Source organism: Paralichthys olivaceus, chromosome 2 (genome assembly GCF_024713975.1).
Source record: "Paralichthys olivaceus isolate ysfri-2021 chromosome 2, ASM2471397v2, whole genome shotgun sequence".
Taxonomy (NCBI): domain Eukaryota; kingdom Metazoa; phylum Chordata; class Actinopteri; order Pleuronectiformes; family Paralichthyidae; genus Paralichthys; species Paralichthys olivaceus.
The window spans coordinates 10,922,729-10,937,199 of NC_091094.1; the positions used below are offsets into that span (position 1 = coordinate 10,922,729).

General features: G+C 39.3%; 1 protein-coding gene across 5 annotated transcripts in view; it reads right to left on the reverse strand.

The window, feature by feature from the left end:
* kcnab2a (potassium voltage-gated channel subfamily A regulatory beta subunit 2a) overlaps positions 1-14,471 on the reverse strand; it is a 74,612-nt gene that overhangs the window by 34,137 nt on the left and 26,004 nt on the right. For 3 of the 5 annotated variants that reach the window (XM_020096684.2, XM_020096686.2, XM_069535358.1), the window contains exons 2-3: positions 13,301-13,466; positions 11,662-11,703 (exon numbers count right to left, since the gene is read on the reverse strand). In XM_020096684.2, the coding sequence (XP_019952243.1) occupies positions 11,662-11,703; positions 13,301-13,377 (119 nt within the window). In that variant the 5' untranslated portion in view covers positions 13,378-13,466. Of the gene's footprint in view, positions 1-6,931; positions 7,208-11,661; positions 11,704-13,300; positions 13,467-14,471 lie in introns of those variants that run through there. The other 2 variants (XM_069535361.1, XM_020096680.2) reach the window with 2 other exon arrangements.

Genomic DNA, 14,471 nt, shown 5'->3' on the forward strand with positions numbered 1-14,471 from the left:
GCAGGAGAGCTGAGAAATTAAAAAAATAGAGGACAGGGAACCCCTGTTCTTATGTAAAATGAAGTCATAATGATGCCTTTTGGCTTTAGCTAAAGATGCTCTGTAATTTAAATTAATGGTGACTGTACACAGTGTGTCTGTGATGCTTAGCTAGATAAATATTTATGAAAAAAGGCACCTCATATAAAATATGAAATGAGGTTAATGCACAGTCTGAGTTTAAGTCAATATAGTGACCAGCAGTGAACTAACAGCCATGAAGGGATTTCAGCATCAGAGCTTGTAAAACAAGGTGTGCTAAAACCAAACAGGGCCGTGTTACATAGTCCCAGGGAGGACACTCACTAATCTGAAGAAATGTGGGGTGAAAGGAGAGAGCAGAATAATATGTCCCGATCAACGGAGGAACCTAGCGCCTGCCTGTGTGCATTTGTCATACCTAAGGGAATGTTCACACAAAGAAGCTATGCAGAAATGTTTTCTACAGCACGCATTCCAGATAAAAGATGTGGCACCTTGGCATCCGGTGTCTAGACACTCAAATCCGAGTAATGAGCCGTTGTCGAGAACCCTTACATTTAAAATAAATGTTTAAAACTTGATGTAAAAACCTTAAGACTATAGGTTCTTATTATAACAGTTTGACAGATTGCTTCAAAGCAAACACATTTTCATCTTAAGCTTTTAATGGTCCTGTCACATAATCATCAAATGAAAGGGGTAAAACCAAGCTTATGAACCAGATTGCTCCCTTATATCTCAGCTGCAGAAGATGTGTCCCTGAATGGCCTCGATCTAAAATATAGAAACAAGGCAGCTCCACAATGCAGTCAGACTACTATTAGTAAATCCCTGACCTTGCTAGTCTATGAGATCACACCAGCTTCAACCTTTTTCCTGGTGGTCCTGTATGAGGTCAGTCTACACCAGGACCTGATATCTCATAACAAAGGAACAGTCTAAGAAGACAGAAATACATTACATTACAGAAATACGTACCAGCAGAAATCAAGAAGGGGAAAAGAAAAAAGAGAAAAACATTAAATGCATAAGAAGAAGAAGAAAAATGGTAAGTTTGTACAATAACAAATTTGTTCAGAACTGTAGTTTTGGAGAGTTGATCCAGCTTGAGTGGATAGTCTGTATTCTCAGTAATAAAACCGATAAGAGTATATGAACAATAAAAGGATAAGAAGGATCAAGAGAGCAAAAACAGAATGATATGTAATGAGCTTATAATATGATGTCACAATGTGAAATTTGATGAAAGGAATGAATATTACATAATCAGAAAAAAACCCCTCTTTAATCGGTCCTGTCCAGTACAACAATACCTGCATCAAACCAAGTCAGACTAAGGGCTTGCTTTTGGAGTATTTCTGAATGATCGGTCAAGTGTGAAACTAAATTTCAGTGGCCACGAAACCACAGAAATGTACTAAAAGCTTTCATGAACTTTCCATGAAAGAGTTCAGGATAACCTGAATGGGAAACACTTTGGCTGTGTCCATGACCACAGGAACAAAGAAATCTAAAAATGTGTGTCATGTACTCCATGTTATGCAAGATGTATATATAATGTAAATCCACCATACTGTTTCTGCCTAAAGTGCTCTGATATTTTATTGTGAAAGAAAAAGACCGAAAACTATATAAGGGGAAGGTTTCCGCCATGTTTACCACTGATGCAGCACATTTTGATGTTTAATGAGGAGTTCATGGGAGAGAGGAAGCAATAGATACGGCCCTGGGTGAAATTTTAAACAAACAAACCCTCACCCTATTTAGAAATGGAACTTGACAGTTCAGGAAATACATGCTGAATGTTGTTAAGTAACAACTTCAATGGGATGCGAAGTGACAACAGCACAATTCGTAAGCCTGAGTGTCTAAAAGGCTGAGGACAGTGGAGCGGGCCTCCTACCTCCTGTCACTACTGGGTATTCAAACCCAGTACAGAGCAATCCCCCTGCGGCTGCCACCACTGCTGCCACATACGCACGCATACGCACGCACATGCATACACACACTCACTTTAAGACAAAGAAAAGCACATGGTCACTGCAGAAATGCATGAAATGGATGCAAAGCGTGATCAGTCATGTTTGATTGAAAATAACATGTTCAGTGCTTTCAGTATTTAACAGCATCATGAAGGAAAACAGGTGTAAAAGTACTTTTACTGTTTAAATTTTCAGACTGACAACAGGGCCAGTGTCATACATGGGTTAATAATTCCTTAACGGAGAAAACGAAATCAATAAAAAACAGATTATCCTGGTCATAATCACCATTTCAACTATAATAACTGTAACAAAATTGGCATCATGATATTGATTATACACAGACACACAATGTACAACGCAATTGTGTATAAGGAGCTGCACCTTAAATACTTTCTTTTTTGCAACATCTTGTCAAATAAAAGCAAAAGAAACTAGATGTGTGACAAGCACACGCCCCCTGGCAGCGCATCTTGACAGAAATCTGACATCAAAGTGAAAACTGTGGTTTAATACATCAAAATACAAAGCCCTACAAATGAGAAGTGTACCTCATTGTAAATCAATGTGACCAAGAGACATGGTAAATAGAGACATAAAATAATGAACTAAGTCACAACTTGTGATCTTGGAGATCATCTAAATGAGCAGGCATTTTAATTTGAAATATAACAAAAACAGAATTGCGTCATCCCTGGCATTCCCAACCTCTTGATTCCACACTCACATTTCTGACGGGAGCATTTTGACAAGCTGTCAGACTAGGCCAGCCAGAGATAGCTCAAAGAGGAACGGGAGAGGTCACCACAGGAAACTGAGCCTATATTACACCAAATACCTACAGATATCGTCCTTCTCTGGTGACAGAGATAAAGAATGGCCATTTCTGCAGCTCTCATCAAAGTAGTAAGATTACGAGGCTTGGGATGTAGCGGATGAACAGGTTAGGCTGCAGCCCATTCAACTGTATCCAGCTGCAGCTGTGGATACGAGTCTGTTGCTAAATTTAGCACTTGAGTAGGGGATTGCCTGAAGAAAAACATCACAATTGCCCAGGCTGCAGCCTGATGTGATGTGATATATTTTTAACGGTTTAGAGTGACTTGGTTCAGATTTATGTCCTCACCAAGAGCTTAGTGTGTGTTCATAAGTGAGAAATGAGAGACATGGCATAATGTGTACGTGCAAGAAAGAGACACACACATGAGCACAGAAAGAATACATGTCTGAATGAGGCTTTGAAGCAGCAGCAATGAGCCTATGGAAGAAAAGAAACATTCCTCCACACTGCCACCTTGTGACAGGGTTATATGTTGACAGATTTTAGTCGTACCTTGCTCATGTTTTAACACCAGGCTATGCTTAATAAAACTGATCAAGATTAAAAGTAGCATGGTCAACAGTGTCAGTCTTATGAATGATGCTCAGTGAAAGCATGAATGAAGTGAGTTCAGTGGATGTATTTTTGAATAGTAAATTATTTGTTTCTACTTAGCTGCTTAAGTGGAACACTTGCATCATCTAGTGGAGATCAGTGGTTATTAACACAGAATTATTAGAAGGGACTTCTGCTGGTCCTATTCTGTCACATAATTCTATAGCTTTACAACTAGGTAATGAGGTAATATGCTTTGTGTTAGTATGTATCTTTTTGTTTTTTTATTATTGTGTTGAGGAACAATTTTTAAGCTAGTGTGATTTTTTTTTTAGAATTTATGTCCACCTTTCCCTTAAAGCTAAAAGAAAACAAATTCAATACTACCAATTCTACAGAGATTTATTATTTCTTTAGTTTTGGTTTTACAGCACACAAACAGCATGTAGTTGGTTCTTAGCTGCTCTTATTAACTCAAGTCAGATGTTTCCCAACCCCCCCCCCCCCCAAAAAAAAACCATTGCACACTGCCTAACCATCACCAATACATATAGTTGACCATGTAGCGGCTAAAAATGTTTCCCTAAGAACAGAGTGAAAAGTGATCATCCATTCATTTGGTAACTTAAAAAATATGTAAGCCTGTGATATGGTGTTGACTGTGGCTGTTTCAAATTGTTTTTTGATATTTGTATGCCCCCTAGTGGCCAAAACATCAATTCAAATTCAATTAAATTCAAAAGACTTTATTGTCATTGCACGGCCCTCCTTCATACACTAGCACAATGAAATTGTGGCACAGTCCTCCTCCTCGATGCCAAACATACAATTAACAAGACACAAGATACAAACCACTACACAAATTGAGATAAAAATAAGGGGATTCCAGGACTAAAGGCATTTAACGAAGTGGATGTACTATACAAAAAAAGGATAATTGTACTGATAATGTACCGATAAATGCAAATAATATGCATATTTGGAGAAGTGCAAACTGTACAGAATAAATACTATATACCGATAACGTACCGATATATCAGCAATGCATCCAATGAGTATGTTCAACTTGTGATATCAAAGCTATTCTGATTTAAAATAATTTAATTCATCTGACATTTGGGAAAATGTTTCCATAAAAAAAATTGTGTCCATCTGCAGATTATAGCTTTAATAAGAAGAAAAGGTTGAGAAAACACAGAAACAGCTTTCCATGTACTGTATGAAAGTGGAGGTCATTACCATTTCCATTAGTGTTAAGTCACTCCAGAAATCTATACTCCCTCAGCCATCCTCTGTATTGTGTAGCTTGAACAGGAGACGTAAAGCTTCCTGTCTCGCCCCTTCTGAACTCAAGCTGGCTCCTTCTCCCGCTGCCTGCCTTGTTCAGTCAGAGGACATGGACACTAGGGAAAGTTCTCAGGTCTCCAAACAGGCCCACTGAATCGTAGTATTTTGTTTCAAGGACAACATCATCCTTTACCTTAAGTTGCACAATATTTATAATTTTAAAACTTATCAAAGATAGAGATAGTTCTAAGATAAAGGGAACCTATTAGTGTTCATTCACTGATCAGTGTTTGAGTTGTAATACAAAAAACAATCCAGGATAAAACGTAGTATATTGAAAGGTCTGTGTTTATATGTTGTTTAAAGATATGTCGGCAGGTTAGTGTGTAGAGAAGAAACAGTAACAGCGAGACTACAATAAAACTTTTGTGGTCAACTTTTTGGGAAAATAAATACATTTCTGAAGAAATGCTGGCCTGCCTCCCTGACCACACACCTTAAATAATGATGAGTTGGAGTCAGAGGTTACATGTACTTGCTGACCCAATTGCTGCACTAATTACAGAATGGCGAGGGATCACGATACAAGAAACAACGGATCCTGGCAGGATTTCCTCTGCCAGTTGAGCTACTGCTCCTGTGGTAAACCAATACCTTGGTTAAACAGCAAGAGAAATCACACTTAGATTTTTCAATAGCTCAATTAGATCAAACAGAAGGAATAAAAGGTTTCGAACCACAATTTTAGTGTTCATCATGTGTAAGCTGTACTCATAGTTAGAGTCTCTGAGGTTTGTAATTAAACAACCACACATATTAAACTCCCTTTCTAAATGCATGCTCACAAAGCTGCACACAAACCAGTCATGGGCGACTGACTGAGCTTTACACACCACAGAGATAACTACGGACAAGGTAACATGCCAGCGGAGGTGATATACAATCTGTCTGTTGATGACAGTAAAACTCAGGTCACTGCAGACATGGTAACAGCAGCCGACCATAACCGCGTTCTAGTCACTGGTCTCAGTCAAAAACAACAGCAGTCATGCCTGTGTGTGTGATAAAAAGCTATCCATGTCCACGACAATAACAACATTGACTTAACAGGCCTTGTTAGACAGCACAACAGTCGCTCAGCCTGCTGTACGGCCTCAATAGCAGCAGTATATAAAATAGCCTGTTTGATTTCCTGTCACAGTCTTGATAGCTACACAAAATGTAAAAAATATGTTGTTCGGCCTCCGTAGTGGGTTTATTACTTAATATATTACAAAAACAATCTTATAAATCATATGCACATAAATGTGTTGATTTTTTTAAATGAAGCTTGGTGTAATGACAAATTCAAAAATCACAATATTACCTTGATTATACCTGATGATAACATGACAATATTCTCAATAAGTGTTTCTATGAAAGCTTTGAATCTCCACAAAAAAGCATTGAGCTAAGATAAAGCCTTGTTTTTGGTTTTTTAACAAAGCATTTATCAGATAACACAATGAGATTTAAAATTCTTTATTTTGCTTAAATATATGTATACAATTGGAGATGTTAGTCCACATTTAAAAGGGCATTTAGTCTTAACAATCAAATCAAACACAACATTAATTTTAAACCCAAAAAACACTTTGAATAATCCATTATTTGAAACTATATAACATCAACCATGGCAGTTATAATATCTATTCAAATATTACTGTAGGTATATCGTTGGCATCTTCCAGTGCCTGTTTGCCTTTATGAGGCAGAATTCTCTGCACAGTAAACAGGAAAGCAGCGCATAAGAAGGACGACATGATCAAGGGGAAAAGGAAAGAAGAGTCTGAGTGAGATTTTAAGGGGCCAGGTAACTCCTTACGGAGCACTCTGTCCTTCCCATGTAGTTGGGCAAATATGTCACCGACCTAGATGATTAAAATAAAACTTGAGCCCCAGTGCCTTTGCATAAGTGCAGTCTGACCCGAGGAAAGATTGTAAGTTATATTAACAAAGGGGAAGATAAAAATGTTCCCAACTGCTCATCTGTGTCTGATGGCAGTATCTGTCAAAGTAAAATCAACAGCAGAGTTACATAGTAGTGATTTTTGAGACCAACCACAAAAACACAAACAAAACCTTACTATATGATCGCATGCATCCAGTTAGTTGGACCTGAAGTGTCTGACCACCTGCAATCACAAAGCTAACGTCACCTGCTGATTTTCAGCTCCCACAACTCACCAAATATCTGCGTCCCTGTCAAGCTGTGCCCCTCTCTTACCTGTACTTCATGCCTGTCTGATAGGACACACACTCCTCCAGGGCCAGGCCATTCATCTTCAGGAAGTCTTCCATGTTCTTAATCTGAGCAGCAACTCTCTGTTCCCGGAGTCTCTGCAGCTCAGCCGGGTCGGTGGCCCTGACCGGTGGCTGATTCAGCCCCTGGTCTGAGTGGTAGCGGTTAATGCCGCTCCGGATGCTCTCGCTGTATGACATAGAAAGCATCTTGCCGCTGCCACTGCTGCTGCTCTTACGAACACCGCTGCTTGGGGCTGGTGGTTTGGGGATCTGCAGGTTTTCAGGAGGACAGTAACTGGACTTGCGCCTGCCAGGAGGCCCCTGGGGGCCACCAGCGTACCCCCCCGCAAACATGCCCCCCGCCCTCTTCTCCTTCTCGGGATGTTGAGAAAAACCCGTGCAGTGAAGAATAAAGTAGGGACACGAGCGGCGCAAGGACCTGACAGGGTACAGCCACCTCCTTAAATAGCACCTGCTCCCATAACAAAACAGCTCTCCTGCTCGGGGCAGCACATGGCCATGCATCCTGTAACCAGAGTCGCACAACACAGCCCTGCACCACCCTCCCTTGACAGGTACACAATGACAGGGTTACACTGATAGGGAGCATCCAGGTGACTTGCTGGTGATTAAGGAGCAGGACTAAAGAGGGCACATGCTATCTGCAAAGAGGAGGCATTCACACATGCACCAAGCAACAGGAGGGGAAATCGTCCCTTGTGTAACTTCTAAGACCTGAGTGGTATGAACAAAAGTACTCAGGGGCAAACTTTCTGAAAGAAGTGACATAAATAAAGTGTATCTGACAAAAAAGGCACAAGAGATTCTCAAAACAACTGAATAATATCCAATAGCCATGTTTTTTGGAGGGTCTTTTTTCGAATTAGAAATATTGGAGGAAATAAAATGTTTTCCAGCTTAAATGTTTTTGTTTCAATAATTAAAGGTCCAGTGTGTAAGATTTAGGTGAAAGGATAGAAAAATTCTCATGATGTTTTCACTAGTTAATTTCATCTAAACTGTATGAATTGTAGTTTTCTTTACCCTAAAAAATGCCCTTTATATAAATAATACTTTATATTTACATCGAGGGGACCCTCTCTACTGGGGCCGCCATGTTCTTTACATTAGTCCAGACTGAACAAACTAAACACCTTTTGAGTTGTCATGACAATTTTTGTTGAATTGAGTCGATTCCTCTATAATTTGACTCTTAAACAGTGTTCTTCTCAATTTAATCAATGGAGGGCAGCACTGTGTCGATTCCAGTATCACTTGAAAGTAACACAAAGTCAAAGGCACTGGTTTGAGACTGGGTTTTTATATTAATAACATTATTAATATATTATACTGCAAAAACATGTTATTTGAATGCGCATGCATTCTAAATGACTTCTGTGAAAACTATATATAATATACAAAGTTCAGTAATTATTACTGTACATAAAAATGGTAATTAAATGGTTAAATCTTATTTGAGAAAATCTGAAAAATCTTAAACACAGATTAAGACTAAATTGCAGCATAATCTCTTTCTTTGAAGCATATGTTTATTATTATTATTATTAGCACATGTTATTGATTGTAAAGGTTTTTTTTATAAACAAAGTATCCATCAAATATTAATATACGACATAATAAAGAGTTTTTCTCTGAGTGATATTTCACTTGCATTTCAATAAAGGAAATTTAATCCCGATTCTTAAAAAGTATTACTCTCGGTTTGGGTCACTGTCAATCCACCGCAACTGAGAATAAGATGAATGTATTTGACTGCTGGAATATAAAATATTCTGGAAGGTCTAAATGTTCACTGTCTCTTTTAGCAGCTTGTCAACTACAAACGACTCACAGAGTAATGCTGACATCAAACCTTCTCTTAAACTCTGATTTTAAATTGGAAATAAAATAGCATTAAATCTTAAACATGAATGTATTGCTGTAAACAGATCGTAAAATACCAAAAGTCAAAATATTAATGTGGAATTAAAAGAAATTAATCCAAACCGCTCATGCCATCATCGACTCTCAAACAGTTGGTTTCCTCACATAGAGACAGAAGATGTAAATAAAGGAGACTTCAAGCTAGGCAGCATGCACATACACACACACACACACACACAAAACATCAATGCTCTGCCAACCGCTCACACACAAAACACACACGCAAACAAACACACTCCTGATGTGGTCATCAGTGAAAACCTTTCCTCAAACTCACCCGATTTCTTGGGGGTCGGCTCATGAGCGAGGTTGTGGGGTTCCAGTCCGCTCTTTTAAGCACACACTGCAGACAGTGATGAAGCGGGTCCACCCAAACTGGGAGTGTCTTACTAGGAAACGTCTAAACCTATTAGTGAATGAGAGAGTGCTTCCCTTCCCTCCCCTCACCACTTGGACCATACTCTATGTCCACAACCAACACCTCTCCTCCTCCTCTGCTCCCCGAGAGATCTCATGGTAGAAATCCATTTATGTCGTTTAGCGGCTGTCTTGTTTCTGCTAACCGCAGCAAATAATATCAGCCTTGAATTATTCACCAAAGCTTTTGCGCTAAAAGCCTCTGATTGTTGTTCCACAGGAAAGAATACTAAGAGCTGGACAATAATGAGGGTCTGAGTGTTGGGTGCGCACGAAACCCACACAAACACAGTGTCAAGCAAACACACACGGTACGGACACACACAGAGAAAGATAAACCACCAAGCATGTTCAAGTAGTCTCTAACCAAGGCACTATGAAAACCACCCTGGTTAAGCCTGCAGGCCTGCAGCATCTGCCGCAGTGTTCAGGTCAATGTCAAAAATTAGTGGGTCACATTACAATGAATCTGAACACAGAACTGGCCAGCACCTGAATAGGACACTGAAGATATATTTATATATATGACACTATATTGACATATTTGGAACACAGAGGAAAGCTTCCTATGTGCTTACAGGAAAGTCATATTTATCACCATCATCACTGATAAGAGATAACAAGACCCTAATGGACACTTACTTACTTTATGTTATTCAAATATATATTATAACAGCACAATTATGGTCACTAGATGTATATATTAATTGGTCAACCACTAAATCTGGCATTTTAACAAAATTGCCATTAATGCCAGCGACAGCAGATATCTGCAGAGTGCAGACAAATAAGACACTTGCTTACTTACTTTTTTTTTGCAAGTTTTTAGTTTAACAGTATCGATTTTTGATTTGCTAGAGCATTTTCTGATTTAAAATGATGCAGAGATATGCAAACTAACAGAGACAATTTCTACACATTTTGGTGACATCACCCCTGAAATACGAGTCATAAAAATGTGTCATTTGTTGCAAGAATATTGTGTACATGATCTATTTTTCCCTGAGGAGACATATAGTGGTCAAGTCAACGACCCTCCCTGTCAGGAAAACACTCAGTCCCCTGAAATCTGTATAAAGGTTGAACAGTAGCCAGAGCCGGAAATACTTCACTAAAAGCATCTGTAGTTCAGGATCATAAAGGCCAATGTGAAATGGATGTGGACAAGAGTCACTGTTACAAAACACTACGGATATATGACTCATTCGGGATAATGATGGAACACTAAACAAAGTGAAAAAGATGACGTCATCACCACGTAAACAATATGCCTTTTAATGATCATTGTGAAGTGAAAGCAGAGGGAAGACCTGGATTCCATCATAGTGGGATAAAACTTTGAGTGGTTATTTACAACCTGGTGAAGGTCTGACAGGCATTATGGTTGCAGCACTAAAGTTTGTGTGTTACGATATAGAGATGACCATTGAAATTGAACCAAAACGTCCCTTCCCGGCATCACTCCGTGAAACTGTCAGAGTGACAGACATGCACAAATAAGGGGCTTAATCGATCCTAGGCCAGGGGAGCAGCTCGTGGGACAGTTTGTGCTTTAAAAGGACAGAAAAGTGCAAGAAGCCAAGATAAAAATCCAATAAAGAGCTCATTACAAGAAGATCCACACAGTCAGGGCTTTTTATAACTGGATCAGCAAAATAAGGCCTGATATGAGACCATAAAACATGATCCTACTCTAAAGCAGCGCAACGACTGACCATCTACACTACACCCTACTGCAGGAGTGAGTACCAGCTCCCACAGGAGAACATGATCACATCCCTGACCATTATTACAATCATCTCTCAGGCCTTTAGGACAAGACACATCACGGTGAACTAACAAGGAAAAAAAATCCTTTAATTGCACTTTAATTATGAATTATGAATGACTGAAAAGATCTGCTTAATCATGAAAAAGCTAAAAAAGTGCCTCGATAACAGCTCAGTAAAAAAGCACAGTGGTGGATGTCTCAAATGTCACCGGTGAAGAAAATGAAATATAGGGAAAAAACAGATCAAAACTCAGACAGTTATTGTCGATTCAAAGGTTTTGTGAGCAACCTTGCAACAAAATCCACCATCACCCCTATCAGGTTTAAGCTGGATAGTGCATTGCCAGCTAAATAGTAGATGATGGTGTTATCTATGCTGCAGAGGTTTACTAATGGATGTAAGGTTTTATATGACGGAACAGAGCGTCTCTATGGCAAGGTTATAACAGTGAATTAAAACTAGAACAAAATGTTATAAATGTATCATGTACAAATGAAAAAGGTCAACACCTCACACACAGAAATAATAACCCTGCCCTTCGACAACAAACAAACCGGCAGATATAGAGACAGACAAGTACCTGTAGAACTGCAGCTGTCGTTTGGGGCTCCCATAACGAGCGCTGGACGTCAGGGGAAAGGAGGAAAAAAGGAAAGATTCAGTTAATAAAGGCAGGAAAGGGAAGAAGTTAGCAGTGGTGGGAATGAAGGTGCAGACAGACAGCATAAAATATGGAAGAGTAAAGTAGGAGGAAATAGATAAAGTGCATTAGAAGTGAAAAGTGCTGTTATTTGTGCAGATTTGAAAACAAAAGAAAATATTTTTAGATGTTTGCATCTATATTGAATCCAGCTTCCTGATCTCACTGTTTCTACTCATCTCAGATTGTTCTTGACAGATTAAAAATATAGCTATAAATTATAAAATTTAGTATCTTCTTTGAATGAGTGTTTTTTCAGAACTTCATCACACACACGCACACACACACACACACACACACACACAGGGAATGGCAGTATAACATATAATATCAATCCAACAGATGGCAAAATAAAAGATTTATAACAGACAATATTTCAACAGCTGTCAAACTGCTGTAATAAAAGTATCACGAAACAGCGGACAGCCATGGTGCCAAATCTGGACAAACTGGAGGCAAAGTGTAACACAGCCATGAAGTTGCTGGAGGAGTGGAACAGATGCTTTCTAATGATACAAGCTGATGAATCTCTGGTGCCACATGCTGGTGAAATATGAAAGTGCAAGGTAAAATGTACAAATTAGCAATGGCTGTCCAATCTGCTGTACCCACTGAGAGAACGCAATGCAGACTTTACAAGGTGACAAGGTATGTTTGGTGTTACTTGTGTTGGCATTGTAAAATACACTCAGGCCACGCACAAATGATCTGTGCCTTCATGAGTAAGAGGAAGGTAGGATAAAGGTTAGGCAGCTAATGATTAAACCTCCAGGAAATAAACATGAATCACAATGTCCTCAATTTCCTCAATTTCCTCTCCATGAGCTGTGTCCTTAAAGAAGATTGAGTGAATGAATGAGTGATATTAAATCTGTGTGTGTGTGTGTGTGTGTGTTTCTCAGCGATACCATAGTTTGTGTACTTGTCACAAATGACTCCGACAATGCTGAAAATGCCAGTCTGTCATTGGTGAATATGCAAATCTATGTACAGATACAGTAACATGCCTTTAAAGTATATTAATTTCACCCAGGTTAAACTTCAGTTTTCTTTTCTTGGAAATCCCTTCTTCTTGCCACCACAAAACAGCTGTGCTGTACGTCTTCTGGCAAGAATTGTTTTAGTTCTTGCCAGGGGAATAAGAAATGATTTCTGATGCCAAAGCTAGACAAAATGTCATCAATTTGGAAGTGTTTTCACAAATTAAATGTCAATGTTAGCCATTATGCAAGACTTCTGTTTTTCCAGCTATTCACAGCAAGTAATTATTTTGTATTCCTAGATTTGTGTTGGTGCTCAGTTAAGACTGTCATACTGCATAATAAAAGATGTTCTATGTCATTCGTTCTCTGTATGCATTCATTTTTGGACAGCACATGTTACAGGGCAGATTTTCAAAGCAACAAAAATACAGAAGCAAATTAAGTGCTGTATAATAATAATTTACAGTCAATACTTTTGATTAAATGTTGAAATTTACTGAATTGTCTATGCATACAGCATGTTTCCATCGACTCACCTGTAGATCATGCCTGGGGAGCCAGTCTGTCGGAGGGAGAGGCGAGCAGGGGAGTCTGTGGTAGATTCAGGATACATGTAGGCAGGAGGGAGGGGGTGTGGCCAGCCTGCCAGGGATGGTGTTCTTTGAATGGGACCACAGGGTAGTGCCTGTCACAGAGCAGAGCCTTTGGAAACAGAGACAGAGAGACAGACATGTATGTCAGATAGTGAAGAGGTTTCCCTGCATGTAACCTCACTACTCAGATGATAGTCATGTTGCTCGATGCAAAAAAAAAAAGAAGATATTTCAGAGTCAGCTGCTGAAACTAATGATCAGATTTTTTAGGATATACATCAAGTGCTTGTGAGGATTTTGTGACATGTATTAGGGTTTCCCAATCTGAAAACATTGAATCTGTTGCTATAACGCTGAGTGGATCTGTCTGGCACTTAGATCTGGCAAGAACATTCAGCGACTTAACCCAGGAACTCTAATTAGTGACAGATTACTATTATGTCCATTGGACAAGACACGCAAGACTGTGTGGACTGGCCACAGCTTGTTTAGCCCCTCCCCATGAAAATATAAAGCATATTTGACGATGATGAGCACGTCCCAGAGAAGGTCATGAGTATGAGAGGTTAATTAAACACCAGCCCGCCAACGCTCCCACAGCAACGGGGGGGAGCAAGGACTCGATGATGATGTCTGAACAAGCCAGTCTGTTGTCCTGTTGGTCAGGAGCCACTTGGTAAACTGTGGATGTCAAGATTCTTCTAAGTAAAGGGTGGTGCAAGTGTAATACAGGGAGTAGTGGTGATAAATTGCAGCAAATAGTAGTTGCTGACAGCCGACATTTCATGATATTGCTAAACTGCACTCAAACATAAAACTATATTATATAAAGTAAAATCACTGTCAAGAAAAGATAGGTAGGTGAGTTTATCACCTCGGCCAAGGGGATTATGTTTTCATCTGCAATTGGTTAGTCACAGGATAACAGAAAAACTACTCAACCGATTTCCATTCAATTTTGTGGGGGGTGGGGCATGACACAAGAAATGGGGAATATGCACTCCACTGAGTCACATCCTAGTTTGACATAATTTTCCTTTTTTATGGGGCTGCTACATTCCTCCACCACTAGATGGGGTGATGCTCTCATTCTGCAGACATGAGCTGAATAAAT